This window comes from Felis catus, chromosome D1 (genome assembly GCF_018350175.1).
Source record: "Felis catus isolate Fca126 chromosome D1, F.catus_Fca126_mat1.0, whole genome shotgun sequence".
NCBI classification, from domain to species: domain Eukaryota; kingdom Metazoa; phylum Chordata; class Mammalia; order Carnivora; family Felidae; genus Felis; species Felis catus.
Genome location: NC_058377.1, coordinates 103,213,419 through 103,228,858, shown reverse-complemented (window position 1 = coordinate 103,228,858; position 15,440 = coordinate 103,213,419). Strand labels below are relative to the sequence as shown.

The window sequence follows — 15,440 nt, the reverse complement described above, 5'->3', positions numbered from 1 at the left end:
GCTGCGTTTCAATGCCCTTGCGTACTTTGCTTACCTGTTCTTTTGGCGGGAGTACAGGTAGAACCCTCATATTTACAAAGCTATTGGGTTATGATATTTAGGCTCAGCTGATACTATCAGTCCCCACACAGAGGTCAAGACTAGGGTGCAGCTAGGGGTGCGACACTGAAGTTAGGCTTTGCAGTTAGGCCTAGATTTGGACCTTAGGTCCTCTACTGGCTAGTTCGTTATATGTGATTTCTCTGAGCTTCCCTTTTTCACTTGTAAGATGGGAGGGTTGCTGCGAAGACTTTAATTTCAATTAGTACCGTAGGCAGAGCCTTCGGTTGGAACCAGGACAAAGCAGGTGCTGCATAATCAGGGTTGCCAACAGTCACCTTCGTTTTAGGCAGACTCTCCTGATAAATGGTAAGGAGAGCTCCTTTCAGAAAAGTCCACCTATTTATACATAATCTAGTTAGTCCTGGAGAGGCTCTAAATGGCACATATTCTGGAGCTGATGGTGTCAGTAGTGTGATATCGTTCACACGTCTGCTCATTCAATAAACATTTATTAAGCCACTGCCCTGTGTGTGTCAGGCACTGTTCTAGGTCCTAGGGATACAGTGACAAAAAACATGGTCCCTGCCCTCACGGTGCAGGTGCTCTAGCGAGAGAGACAGACAATAATCAAACTAGCCAACTAATTAACTGACTAACTCTACTTATAAGTCACTTATAACTTTACACGTTAGGACAGAGAGTGATAGGGTGCTGTTTGAGATAGGGTACTTGGGTCAGTTGCTCTTTTAAGCAGGTCCCCCCCTCAGTTAAGTGAAGGCCCAAGCCCTCTGGGAATCTTGGGGAGGTGATTTTCCAAGCAGAGGGAACATATTACTTAAATAGGTGCCTGAAGATGAATTAGTTTGTTATATTTTTCTTTTTTTAATGTAAAGACAGTAAAAAGACAGTGCAGAAATCTTCACTTATAACCGATTACCTTGTTAACCTCATGCAACATAAAAACTAATATTTTTCTTCATTTGTTAATATTTATGCATACATAAGTTAAGTGTACCTAAAATTCCTTCTTTTTCACTTAAGCGTTTCCTCACATGGTTTCATACTTTTATAATAATACATTTTAATAATATCAATTATTCCACTCAGGCTTTATGTAAACAAATTATAAAAGATTATGTGCTGAAAGATGTTTATTGAAGCTTTATTTGTAGTACCAAATATTGTAAACAACTATGTTCATAATAGTAGATTACCTCTTGTGTATTACTAAGGCTGCTATGAATTTCTTTAAACATAACATTTTCGGGGCGCCTGGGTGGCGCAGTCGGTTAAGCGTCCGACTTCAGCCAGGTCACGATCTCGCGGTCCGTGGGTTCGAGCCCCGTGTCGGGGTCTGGGCTGATGGCTCAGAGCCTGGAGCCTGTTTCCGATTCTGTGTCTCCCTCTCTCTCTGCCCCTCCCCCGTTCATGCTCTGTCTCTCTCTGTCCCAAAAAGAAATAAACGTTGAAAAAAAAATTAAAAAAACAAAACATAACATTTTCTTCTTTTGAATATTTGTATGGATTAATTCCCAGGAGAAAGATATCTATATCTTTTTTTTTTTAATTCTTGATACGCATTACCAAATATTTTCCCAAAAGAATACTAACATTTAACTTTCTCACCAGGAATATATAAATATGTGACTCACTCCATGTATTTTCCAGTATTGGGTAGACTTACTTAACACTGTTTTTACTACTTAGCTAAAAGTAGAAACTAAACCACTAATTAGAAAAAATTAGAACTTTACTTTTTTCTTCTGAATTTCATGGCTTACTAATGTTGAATGTATTACTACTAAAAGTATTTCTTCTTGTGCTATTTGTCTCTTTGTGAGGAGGACTTATTTTAAGGGGTTTAAAAAAATTAATCACTTTGGGTTTCTCATCCTTCTTTATCCAGACATAGGATGTATAAGACTCAAGCCCAGGGTTTTCTAGCATGAGCCCAACAGTGAAAATGTCCAGTATTAAAGAGAAAGCTCTTACATTTCAACAAATTGATTAATTTTTTTTTTTATGGAAATTGCTTGCTGCCTGGCTTCACCAAGTGTCCGTGTTTCACTGAACTAAAATCCTCTACCCTCTACCCACCTATCTACCCCATTTTCTTGCTGGAATATTTAAAAGCAAATTGTAGAAATCTTGTCACCTCACCATTAAATACTTCAGCATGCATCTGAGAAGGACAGAAGGACTTTTTTTTTTTTTAACATAACTACTTTCACACTTGATGAAGTTATTAATTCCTCATTATCATTTAAAACCCATATCTAAATTTCTCAGGTTTCTTTTTTTAAATTAATTTATTTAAATTCAAGTTAGTTAATATACAGTGTAGAATTGGCTTCAGGAATAGAGCCTAGTGATTAATCATCACTTATATATAACACCCAGTGCTCATCCTAACAAGTGCCCTCCTTAATGCCCATCACCCATTCAGCCCATTCCCCTCCCCCGCCATCCACCTCCCCTCCAGCAACCCTCAGTTTGTTCTCTGTATTTAAGAGTTTCTTATGGTTGGCCTCTCCCTCTGTTTTTGTCTTATTTTTCCTTCCCTTCCCCTATGATCATCTGTTTTGTTCCTTAAATTCCACATATGAGAGAAATCATATATTTGTCTTTCTCTGACTGACAGATTTCACTTAGCATAATACGCTCTAGTTCTGTCCATGTTGTTGCAGATGGCAAGATTTCATTCTTTTTGATCGCTGAGTAGTATTCCATTGTGGAATACACACACACACACACACACACACACACACACACACACACATAACACATCTTCTTTATCCATTCCTTGGTTGATGGGCATTTGGGCTCTTTCCATAATCCAGCTATTGTTGATAGCGCTGCTATAAACATGGGGGTGCATGTGCCCCCTTGAATCAGCATTTTTGTGTCCTTTGGATAAATATCTAGTAGTGCTGGGTCATAGGATAGTTCTGTTTTTAATATTGTGAGGAATCTCTACACTGTTTTCCAGAGTGGCTGTACCAGTTTGCATTTCCACCAATAATGCAAGAGGGTTCCCCTTTCTCCACATCCGAGCCAACATCTGTTGTTCTTGTGTTTTTAATTTTAGCCATTCTGACAGGTGTGAGGTAATAGCCCATTATGGTTTTGCTTTGTATTTCCCTGATGGTGAGCAATGTTGAGCATCTTTTCATGTGTCTGTTAGCCATCTGATGTCTTCTTTGGAAAAGTGTCTATTCATGTCTTCTGCCCATTTCTTCACTGGATTATGTGTTTTTCAGGTGTTGAGTTTGGTAAGTTCTTTAGAGATTCTGGGTATTAACCCTTTATCCAACATGTTATTTCCAAATATCTTCTCTCATTCCATCCGCTGCCTTTCAGTTTTGTTGATTGTTTCCTTTGCTGTGCAGAAGATTTTATCTTGAAATACCAATAGTTCATTTTTACTTTTGTTTCTCTTGCCTCTAGTTACTTGTCTCATAAGAAGTTGCTGTGACTGAGGTCTAAGAGGTTGCTGCCCATTTTCTCCCCTAGGATTTTGATGGTTTCCTTTCTCACATTTAGGTCTTTCATCCATTTTGAGTTTATTTTTGTGTATGGTGTAAGAAAGTGGTCCAGTTTCATTCTTCTGCATGTTGCTGTTCTAGATTTCCCAGCACCATTGGCTGAAGAGACTGTCTTTTTTCTGTTGGATACCCTTTCCTACTTCGTAAAGATGAGTTGGCCATACATTTGTGGGTCCACTTCTGTTCCATTAATCTATGAGTCTTTTTTTTTTAAATTTTTTTTTCAACGTTTTTTATTTATTTTTGGGACAGAGAGAGACAAAGCATGAACGGGGGAGGGGCAGAGAGAGAGGGAGACACAGAATCGGAAACAGGCTCCAGGCTCCGAGCCATCAGCCCAGAGCCTGACGCGGGGCTCGAACTCCCAGACCGCGAGATCGTGACCTGGCTGAAGTCGGACGCTTAACCGACTGCGCCACCCAGGCGCCCCGTCTATGAGTCTTTTTTAAAAGTACCAGTATCTTACTGTCTTGAAGATTACAGCTTTGTAATACAGCTTAAAGTCCAGAATTGTGATGCCTCTAGCTTTGGTTTTCTTTTTCAACATTACTTTGGCTATTTGGGGTCTTTTTTGGTTACCTACACATTTTAGAATAGTTTGTTCTAGCTCTGTGAAGAATGCTAGTGTTATTTTGATAGGGATTGCATTGAACATGTAGATTGCCTTGGGTAGTATAGACATTTTATCAATATTTATTCTTCCAATCCATGAGCGTGGCATGTTTTTCCATTTCTTTGTGCCTTATTCAATTTCTTTCATAAGGTTTCTATAGTTTTCAGCGTACAGATCTTTTATGTTAGATTTCTAAAACACGTCATTTACTTTGTTTATTTGAATCAGTTGGGTCCAAGGAAAGTGTATGCACTTGATGGTTTTATCTCTCAGAATAAAAATCCTGTAATGATCTTCTCTTCCCTTTTTTAAATACCATTGGTTTCTTAAGAAACTGGAACCTATGTCTTATTAAATGTTCTTGATTTGACTGGCTGCTTCCTCACAATGTTGTTTAACTTATTTGCTTTCGTCCACCCTCCCCCTATTCTTTTGAGATATATTTGGCAAATATTTTCTTCAGTTTATCCTGTGTTGGCTTTGCTTATGGTACTTTTGGTCACGCACAAGTCATTGATATGGTATTTTTAATGGAGCTAAATTTATTGATGTTTAACTTGCTTTTGATATTTGAGCCATTTTTACCACAGTTTTCTCATTCCTGGTTTAAAGAGGAACCCACTCATTTTTGCTTAAGTCTTTATTTGGTTGGAATTATTACATCTAGAACCTTGCATCCATTTGGAAGTTATTATTTCGTATTACTTTCTTTTTAAATATTAGGCACTTTTCTTCAGGGCCTGTTTTAGGTACTAGAGGGACTTAATGGGACAAGACCAGGGATATCTCATTTCAGAGCTAATGCTCCAACAATGGAGGACAGACCACAAAGATAGTTTCAGATCGTGCTAAATACTAGAAAGATGATTTTTAAAAAAGATGAAGTGAGGGTGCCTGGGTGGCTCAGTCAGTTAAGCTTCTGACTTTAGCTCAGGTCATGATCTCGCAGTTCGTGGGTTCGAGCCCCACATTGGGCTCTGTGCTGACAGCTCAGAGCCTGGAGCCTGCTTCAGATTCTATGTCTCCCTGTCTCTCTGCCCCTCCCCCACTCATGCTCTGTCTCTCTCTTTCTCAAAAAATGAATAAACATTTAAAATAAAAATTTTAAAAATTAAAAAAAATGAAGTGATGGATATGGGCTGATGAGAGGCCTCTGTGATAAGGTGGTATCTGAGCTGATTGCTGAATCATAAGGTGAGATGGGCCATGCCAAGTCCTGGGTAGTAAAGGCACGTAGGAGGAATAGACTCTAATACTAACTACTAGGGATAAGCCAGGCACAGCACTAACGCACTCGTCCCCCATTATCTCCTGTATTCTTATAATGAGCCATTGAGGTCAGTATCTATTATTGGCCCCGCTTTGAATATGAGGACACTGGGTTCAGGAAAGCCGAAATCATTGGCTTCTTCTCAGCCTCCCACTTGGCGGAAGGTATCACCCTGCACCTTGATTTTGCCCCTCCAGGCTTTCACGAGAAGGACAAGAAGCCGTACTGCCGGAAGGATTTCTTAGCCATGTTCTCACCCAAGTGTGGTGGCTGCAACCGCCCAGTGTTGGAAAACTACCTTTCAGCCATGGACACCGTCTGGCACCCGGAATGCTTTGTTTGTGGGGTCTGTATACTCACTCACCTGTCGGATTTAGGGAAAGTCGGGAGTCCTCCTCTCTGAGAGGCCAGGACGCCAGCCGGTAAGAGGGTTCACAGCTCGGGGTGAGGATTTGATGTGAAGCTCAAGGAGGCACAAAACACAGCGCCCCCCGTGGGCGTGTTTGCTCGCGTGCTTTGCAAGCGGGTAATATCCTCGCCTCCATCCACCAGATAACTGGCAGGAATTTTAAGGCTGCGGTTTCACTTTGCTGATGTTCTGTTTCTTGACATCTGCATCCCTTTTCTTTCTCTTCGCCCCCCCCCACCCCCACCCCAGGACTGCTTCAGCAGTTTTTCTGCTGGATCCTTCTTTGAACTGGACGGACGTCCCTACTGTGAGCTGCATTACCACCAGCGCCAAGGAACACTGTGCCGCGGGTGCGGGCAGCCCATCACCGGCCGCTGCATCAGTGCCATGGGCCACAAGTTCCATCCTGAGCACTTTGTCTGTGCTTTCTGCCTGACACAGTTGTCAAAGGGCGTCTTCAGGGAGCAGGATGACAAGACCTACTGTCAACCCTGCTTCCACAAACTCTTCCCACTGTAATCTCAGCTGACCCCACGGTCCCCGCAGATGCCCTGTAAAGTTTAAACCGGGAGAGCGAAGAGTACTCTGTTATTACCGCTCTTCTCAGTGGGCATAGAGAGAAAGTAAATAGATCTAGAAAGAACCTTCTAGATGTTACATGGCTAGGCTTGCAGTCTTAGGTTTTAGATTTCTAGTCTTTTTTTTTTTTTTTTTTTTTAAATCGGTACTTGGATCTAGATCTAGGTCCTGCTGTTAGTGCCTCTGCAGATGCGTCTTCCACACGCACACATTTGTTTCACTGCTGGTTTTCTCCCATTTTCACCCCGGGGACGACCCTGCCCATGTCTTCTCTCCTGTGGCCCTCATAACTGGGCCCTTTCACACCTCCCTGGTTTCCCTCTGGGACTCACTTTCCTTCGACCACTGCATTATCCTTGCTGTCAGCAGTCCTGAGGCCCCTCCCAAGTTCCCTCCATCTCTCTTCAGTATATTTCTCTTTTTCAAGAGGATGTCGGTTTTAACTGGACTACTTTGAGTACCAACATCACTGATAAATAAAACGGCTTTTAGTTTTAATGTCTTGCTGTCATGTTTAGAGATAAACTTCCGCTTCCTGGGTTATATACTAGGTACTATGTGCAATTAAATTCACATCACATCTCTTGTTTACTTCCACACAATAGGCACTTTGTTTTAATCAAAAGAAATTGAAAGGAGGGATTCCTGTTCACTAAGTTTTCTCTTAATCTGGGCCCTTAACATTCATTTCATCTTAGTTTTTGCATTGAGGTGATTGAATCATCTTAAAAGATGGCAAAGCTCCTTAAAATTGTTTTTGTCACTTTGTTCTTGCGGTTTGTGGGTTTGAGCCCCAAGTTGGTCTCTGTGCTCACAGCTCAGAGCCTGGAGCCTGCTTCTCCCTCCCTTTGTTTACCTAAAGTGAAAAAACAGATCTCCACTAGACACTTGAAAATTCTTATTTGCCTATGTATGCATTGCTACAAACTCATAAAATTGTATGTATTAAATACGTCCATTTTTTATATCAATTATATCTCAATAAAGCTTTTTTTTTTTAAATGAAACATCTTCCTCAACTTCACAGTTCTCTCAAAAAGACAAGATAGCTGTTTTATCTCTCAAGGAAGTTGCTATGAAGGATCTTAGATATTTTCCAGTTTGGATTAAGAAATCCAAGCCCCAAAGACAATCTCCATTTAGTTATTTGTTCCTCTGCAAACTATCATAAGTAAATTTGTGAAAAAGCTTGTCAGCTATTAAAGAAATCTGACTTTCTCATGCCCTATTTCAAGTAAACTTCAGAATAAGTCCTTCCTCAAAGGAGATATTGATATTGATATCTGTACTATGTCTTTCTTACCATGGTCTTAAAATAATTGTGTAATTATTTGAAAAAACAGCAACAATAACAACAACAACCTGGAGTTTAAGTTACTGAGGAAAATTCCTTTATCAGAGGTATTTTTAAAAATAGGACCAATTTATGGGGCCCCTGGGTGGCTCAGTCGGTTAAGTGTCTGACTTCGCCTCAGGTCATGATCTCACGGTCTGTGAGTTTAAGCCCCATGTCTGGCTCTGTGCTGACAGCTCAGAGCCTGGAGCCTGCTTCAGATTCTGTGACTCCCTCTCTCTCTGCCCCTCCCCTGCTCATGCTCTGTCTCTGTCTCTCAAAAAATAAATAAACATTAAAATTAAAAAAAAAATAGGACCAATTTAAGGGTCTTTAGACCAATATGGGAAACGACTTCTTAGAGAATGATTCTTGTTAAACTTGATCACATCTGTCTCCTTTGAGGAAATGGATCATCAGGGGGTTTTTGAGAATTAAAAGGAAGTGGTAACGGTTAATAAAATAGGAACTTCAACACATCCATGCTATGTGGGAGGTCATGCAGGGAGCCATCAGGCCTCCTGCCCTGTTTGGTTGAGTACCAGACTAAACAAAGTATTCATTCTCCTTTTAAACATCTTCTTTACAATGTCTGCACCCTATGATGTCACATGCAGGTGTCAATAGGACAGTGCTCATGGTTGCCTTGGCAATTTGACAAAATGCACTTGAGGTTTTAGCCTTTAAGAAAGAATGTTCAGGTGCTAACACTTTTTTTTTAAGGATTAGCTATTTTGAGATATCGGTAGAATCTGCTATTTAACAACGTCAGAGAAAATCCAGTGTTTGCCAGGTGCAATTATGAAATGGACATTTTTGGGGCACCTGGGTGGCTCAGTTGGTTGGGTGTCCAACTTCAGCTCAGGTCATGGTCTTGTGGTTTGTGCGTTCGAGCCCCAAGTCGGGCTCTGCACTCACAGCTCAGAGCCTGGAGCCTGCTTTGGATTCTCTGCCTGCCTCTCTTTCTGCCCCTCCCCTGCTCACACTCTGTCTGTCTCTCAAAAATAAATAAGTATTTAAAAAAGAGAAATGGACACTTTTTTTCCTCCTTATCGTGAATATAAGTGGTCATATTTGCTCCAAGAAGAGATGCTGCCTTCAGGGCCGTGTTTTAGCAGCAAGGAAACCATTCACAAGAAATTTTCCTTAAAAAAAACACACACACACACAAGAGAAATACTATTACTCAAACTGATTCCCTATCTGTTTATTCTTGGTTCTGAGTAACGCTAGCTTTGAAAAAATAGAATCTGAGGAATAGAGCTTTTCTATCAGTAAGCTCTCTCTCCATACACACACACACACACACACACACACACACACACACACACAAACATACACACACATATGAATGAGTGACTGGGAACTCTATTCTCAAAGAGAAATTTCTCAATTCGTTTGGCCAATTATTCTTTGGAATAATAATGAAGTCCTCCAAAGTGGAGAACAGCAATGATTTTTCCATACAAGTTCCGGCAGTTACCTCAATCTGTGTAGGATGGCCTCCAGCCACATGCTCCCTTTGTCATGACCAGTAGAGGGAGTGAGAGCACTTTTCTCCGACTTTGCGAGTGAAAGTCCTGAGATTCATCCTAACTTGGAGAAGTTTCGGTCATTACTCAGTAATTTTTACTGGAATAATAGATGATGCAGCTTGGCTTAAGCCAAACCAGACCATTCCTAGAGCTAAGGGCAGGACTAAGTTCCTCAAAACACAAGGGCGGTGTGGAAGAGATATGAATACTTTAAAAGTCTGGGTACTGGTAAGAAGGGGGTGATGAATCTCAAATTTGTAGGACTGTACATTCAAAAACAAAAATAGTAAAGCATTTCTGAGTTGCAAGTGATACAGAAGGGAGGCAAGCAGGTATTTCTAGTGCCCGAAGCAACATGTCTGAGAACTTAACAGAATTCCAAAGGAGAGGAGAGTCAAGAATGATGGGATCATGAGGAACAGGGGGCAGAGGTATTGGTTTTCACTGGGCCCCTACAGACACAGCATTAAGAAGCATCAAAAGCAGCCTCAGTCTGGTGATCTTAAAGGGGAGCTCTTCCAGGGGCGCCTGGGTGGCTCAGTCGGTTGAGCGTCCGGCTTCGGCTCAGGTTATGATCTCACAGTTCGTGGGTTCAAGCCCCGCATCGGGCTCTGTGTTGACTGCTTGCTCAGAGCCTGGAGCCTGCTTTGGATTCTGTGTCTCTTTCTCTCTCTGCCCCTCCCCTGCTCATGCTTTGTCTCACTCTGTTTCTCAAAAATAAATAAATGTAAAAAAGAATTTTTAAAAAAACAACATCAAGGGAGCTCTTCCAGCTGAAATAAAGATGAGAAGGAGTGCCAGTTTTCTTTAGGGGCAAGTGTCTTGGACATGAACTGGTCCTTACTAAGGGCGGTGGTGGCAGCCACTAACACATGGGGCTGAAAAAGTGACCACCTACCCTCTACGTACTTGGGAGCAGTGTTGCTAGATGGAACCTGCCATCAGGGCATCAGGTGAGCGCTGAGAACCCAGAGCTCGAAGGAGAAATGGAAACCCACTGGGCCCCACTGGATGAGAAAGAAAGACATCTCAGAGAAGAGCTGGGGCTTGAGTTGTCCTTATTGCAAATTTATAACTGCTGGGAGGCGGCAATGTCTCAAATTTATTCTGTAAGAAATGAGACAGTTTATATAAGAGGTTTCTCCTTCCTGGATATGGTAAACCCACAGTACCTAAATTCATTTCCTGTGGGAAGCTATGTCCTAACTGCATTTAGGTTCACAGATCATGGATTCTGGACAATGGCACACACTTTCTGGCACCCTGCTGAGAGATCCTTCTTCCCTCCTATTTTGGATATCACCAAATCTCAACAAATACTGTATTCTAGGAGTAACATTCTTGCCTGGGTTAACTACCCTTCTTCCACTGAGAAGATATCTCAGGTCACAAGTGTTGATGGAAAAACTCCTATAGCTCAGCATGAGCAGACCAAGAAATCAAAGAGGACTTTACTTCCTTTGAACTTGACTTAAAGTATATCAACTTAAATGAACTTAATTAAACCTAAGCTATGTCCTATGAGTAGACATAATTGGGAATGTGAAATAGAATGGGAACACCACACTGTTCTCGTCTTTGGTCCAGGTGGTTAGGTGGGGCTGACTTTACCCTTAGCCCCTGGGAGGGACACACATCTCAGGCCTGACCAATAAACGTGCTTTGTTCTCCTGGACCAAGGTGATTGGATCAGGAATAGTCATGTGACCCGAGCAAAGCCAATTAGATTTCTCCCCAGGAGCTTTGCTGGATTTTTTGTGGGGGAAAAAGGTATTCTCATTTTGTTGAGAGTCTAGCTGTGAGGATAATAGAAACCCACTGCTGCTGGGAAATATCTTTATGGTCACTTATGAGGAGCCTGCCTGAGAGAAAGAAGCCAACACAGAGGAAAGAATTGCTGAGTCATGAAGAGATAGAGTCTTCTTTTTTTGAGCCACTCAATCCTACAATATCAACACCTTCACCCCAGACTGAGAAGTTATGTGAGCAAATAAAACCTCTTTTTTTGCTTCAACTGATTTGAGTTGGAATTCTGTCACTGAAGAATTGTGTAAGAAGAACAGGCATATTCTCTCCTTTATAGACTTAAAGTATTGTGAAATAATAAATGAATGAACAAATAAACTCAACAGTGGCCCATTATTTACCACAGTAAAACTACTAGACAAAAATCTGGTATTCCCAATGCTTTTTACATTAGAGCACCATGAAACACTTTGCATTTTAAGTCTGAGGCATCCTGTAGATAGCTCATATACTTAAAATACAAACTTTTTGTTCCTGTAACAATTTGTTAATAAAGTTGAGTTGTATGTGACAATATCTCTAAGGGAGAGGAGAGAGAGGAGGGTGCTGTCACTCTTTAAGATGCAAAAATGTCTTGGAAATCATGTTAAATGTGCTGCTTTATCTAATGCTCATCCACAGAGAACTATTACATCTTTAATGTTATTGTAATGCTGTGTATTTGTAAGGAAACATAGTTTCAGAAAAAATCTTGCTGTTTTACTTGCAAACAAAGAAAAACATTTAGATAATTTTAAGACAATTGGATTTACCTGCATGGTGAAAGTTGGTCCTTAAAAAAAAATTGGGTTTACAAAAGCCCGAGGAAGAGAAAGAAAACACTTACAGTGATTCTGAGAGAAGATCTTAGGGACGCCTTTCAGTGCTTTGGAGGTTGAGGGTGATGAGTTTCATTATGTGCAATGACACTTGGAAAATAGGACTTTCCCTCTCCAGGTGCTCTTGCATTTTTCAGACATGAGTTAAGAAATATTAGAGGCTCAAAATGAAGTGAGGAGCTTGGAAGGAGAGAGGTTTTCCTAAAATAATCTGAAAAAATTTGAAAGGCAGGGAAAGTGGGAGGGGAGAAAATGATAAGATATGTGAGAGAACTCGTGAGTTAGGCAAGGTGAAATTTCCAGAGCTTCCAGCGAAGGAAGAAAGATGGGTGAGAAGAAGGTGACATACAACACTCTCTGTGAGGACAAGAAAGGCAGTGGGGATTGGGGTGGGGAGTCTGCCACTCAGCTCCAGGGGAAGCTATTGCTTATCTTGGAGTGTCTCTGAGCTTGGGTTTTGCTAGAAGTGGACCCCGAGACCAGGATTTGTGTGCAATAGTCTATTTAGGAGGGGACCTCTGGATGTACAGGTAGGAGAGTGGAAAAAAGGGGATAGCAAAGGGAAGCAGGCCAGTTCAGTGTGCATTGACGAACAGGTTACTCTGTTGGAAGATGGAGCTCAGCGTTCTTGAGGATGTCTGGAATTTATGGGAGGACACATGGGATGTCAGTCAATAAATACCCCGGCCCCACCTCTGCCTCCTTTAGCCTGCCCTGTTTGCAAGCAGGACATGCTTCTGTGGCCAAAGAAAGCCCTTCATCTAAGTCACAGGTGCTTGAAAGCTTTTAGGAAGCATCAGCGTGTGCCTAGCAGCCAGTGCCAACAATAGGGCTGGGGAACTCACAACATCTCTTGGGGAAAGTTATGGAGGGGTAAGTATATAAGCAAAAAGTCATTAGAAAGTTCTTCCAGTCACTGCTAATCATAATACATTGAAGCAACACATTTGTTTGCAATGCTTTAAAATAGTCCCTGCTCTGGGAAGCTTAATGCATTTCACCTATTGGGTGATTGAGGGGATTGAGGAAGAGAGTGGATGATGATTATTATTTCCACTTTACCTGTGGGAAAAATGATCAATTTACATGAATAGGCCAAGATCACTCAATTTTAGTGATAACACTAGTACCAGACTAAAGTTTGCCTCATCTTTGCCTGGGACGCTGTCTTTTAGGCTCGACACCAACAATGTAAAGCCTATCTCAGAAGTGTGGCCCAGGTGGTAAACTTTCAAGTGACAAGTAAGGGCACCGGGGCAGGAAAGTTGTCCACTGCTGTAGCCTAGGCTGTTTGTGATTAGAGGATCAAGAACAGCCTTCGCACCAGACAAATCAAAGTTCAAATGTTGATTCTTCCACTTACAAAGTGTGTAAACCTTGGTTAAGCCACTTATCGTCTCCAAACCTGTTTCATAATAGGCCTAATGTAGGTAATAATACCTCCCACATGAGTTTGCCATGAGGATTAACCAAGATAATAAGTGAGAAAGGCTTTGTAAGGCGCCCAAAACCGAACATAAAAGGCACTGACAAAATAGTCCGGGAGATATGTGAAGAAGTCAACATGGCTTCCGTCTCTAACATTGCCATGGAGACTGTGAAACTGTAGCAGGCTCTTAGTTGTTTTTGTATGATTTTAGAAATCTTTTTTAAGGCTCAGGATGAAATCGATGGAACTGAAAACGCTGGGAGATTAGAAGAGCTTGAATTGGAGCCCATAATCTTCCTTTGCAGCAACATATTGGCAAAGCAATGCTCACAAGTGAGTGAGCATGGCACAGGAAATCCATCCAGTTAGCTGCCTGCCACAGATAGGAAACAGCTAACCTGGGTTAAGGAAGCAGAGCCACAGAGAGGAAGCTCAGGAACCTTCCAATGTTATGATTTTCACTGCCTGTCAATGGCCTAATCATCAGTCAAGGGAAATTCCCAGGAAAATCCTTATCATCATTATTACTTGTATCAGTCTGCTAGGGCTACCATAACAAAACACCAGACCGGGTTACTTAAACAATAGAAATGTATTTTCTCACAGTTCTGGGGGCTAGAACTCCAAGATCAAGGGGTCAGTAGGTTTGGTTTCTCCCGAGGCCTCCTCTCTCTTTGGCTTTCAGATGGCCACTTTCTCACTGTGTCCTCACATCACCTTTTTTCTTCATGCCTCCCTAATATCTCTTCCTCTTCTTATAAGTCCTACTGGATTGGATTCCCCACCCTCTGACCTTATTTAACCTTAATTACCTCTTTAAAGACTGCATCTCCAAACACAGACACAGTGGGGATTAGAGCTTTAACAAAAGAATTTTATGGGGACATAACTCAGCCCAAAACATTACTTAAAAGAATACAGTGGTAAAGATACAATTCTACATGCTTTCTGATGACCAAACTCTGTTAGCTAATTGCAAACGCACGATGGGCAAATGTTGGTCTTCTTTTCTTTTTCTTTTTTTCAATAGGCACTTGATTACATCCCCAGGTGATAAAATTCCAGAGCCACGGGTACACATGTAAATACAGACCTAAATTTTTAATACTATCAAGTTTGTGTGATTCAAGCATGGTTTTGAGGCCAGTGACCTCAGGGTCTATCGTCCTGTCTATCTGGATGAGGGGCCTGATCTCGCTTGGCGTGAAATGCCACCATTTCTGTCCTCACTCTAGAAGCTTCCTTTCATTCAACGAATATAATTCTTTTACTCTGCTTCTTTCTAGACTGACGTCAAATTTGCTATCCTATTCAGATTCTGATCGCTTCAGCCATCGTTCTTTTAACACATGCAATTCCAGTTTTATTTTCTCACTTTCTGCTCTGAGGGATGAAAATTCATTCTTCTCCAAAACAACCATTCACTTTTCCACATTAGCAATCGGAGATGTTATTTGCTGGAGAGAGATCTTGGCTGCATCCTGGTGACCAACCTTTGAAATGATATTCATGTCGACCTCCGTGGTCTTGACCAACTCATTTATAGAATATAGTGATTTCTGCTTATTGTGTGATAATACCATTTTCTTTGAGTTAACACACTAAGTCATGCTTCACTTGGGACTGATGTATTTGAGTTGTAGGCAAGAGTGGGGGAAGGCTTTATGATGTGGGTCTTGACTTCGGGTGTGGGTTTTCATCCCAGAACTGCTCGCTCGTCCTGTTACCTTGTGCAGCATCACTTGATTTTTTATCATTTGTTCATTCATTCCATCAACATGAACATCTCTTTTGAGATTCTTATTTATTTATTTATTTATTTATTTATTTATTAAAAAATTTTTTTAACGTTTATTTTTGAGAAGAGAGAGACAGAGCATGAGTGAGGGAGGAGAGAGAAAGAGGGAGACACAGAATCTGAAACAGGATCCAGGCTCTGAGCTGTCAGCACAGAGCCCGACACGGGGCTCGAACTCATGGACCGTCAGATCATGACCTGAGCTGAAGTTGGATGCTTAACCGACTGAGCCACCCAGGCACCCAGAGATTCTTTTTTAGAGT

At 41.4% G+C, this 15,440-nt stretch overlaps 1 protein-coding gene and 1 pseudogene across 3 annotated transcripts in view; one reads left to right on the top strand and one right to left on the bottom strand.

Moving 5' to 3' along the window:
- Positions 1–6,956, top strand: part of LPXN (leupaxin) — a 41,193-nt gene extending 34,237 nt beyond the window's left edge. For 2 of the 3 annotated variants that reach the window (XM_023239864.2, XM_003993401.5), the window contains exons 8-9: positions 5,668–5,816; positions 6,129–6,956. In XM_023239864.2, the coding sequence (XP_023095632.2) occupies positions 5,668–5,816; positions 6,129–6,398 (419 nt within the window). In that variant the 3' untranslated portion in view covers positions 6,399–6,956. The remainder of the gene's footprint in view (positions 1–5,667; positions 5,817–6,128) is intronic. The other variant, XM_045039334.1, reaches the window with a different exon arrangement.
- A 7,461-nt stretch (positions 6,957–14,417) lies between these two features.
- Positions 14,418–15,118, bottom strand: LOC101093961 (annotated as a pseudogene).
- Between the last annotated feature and the right edge of the window lie 322 nt (positions 15,119–15,440).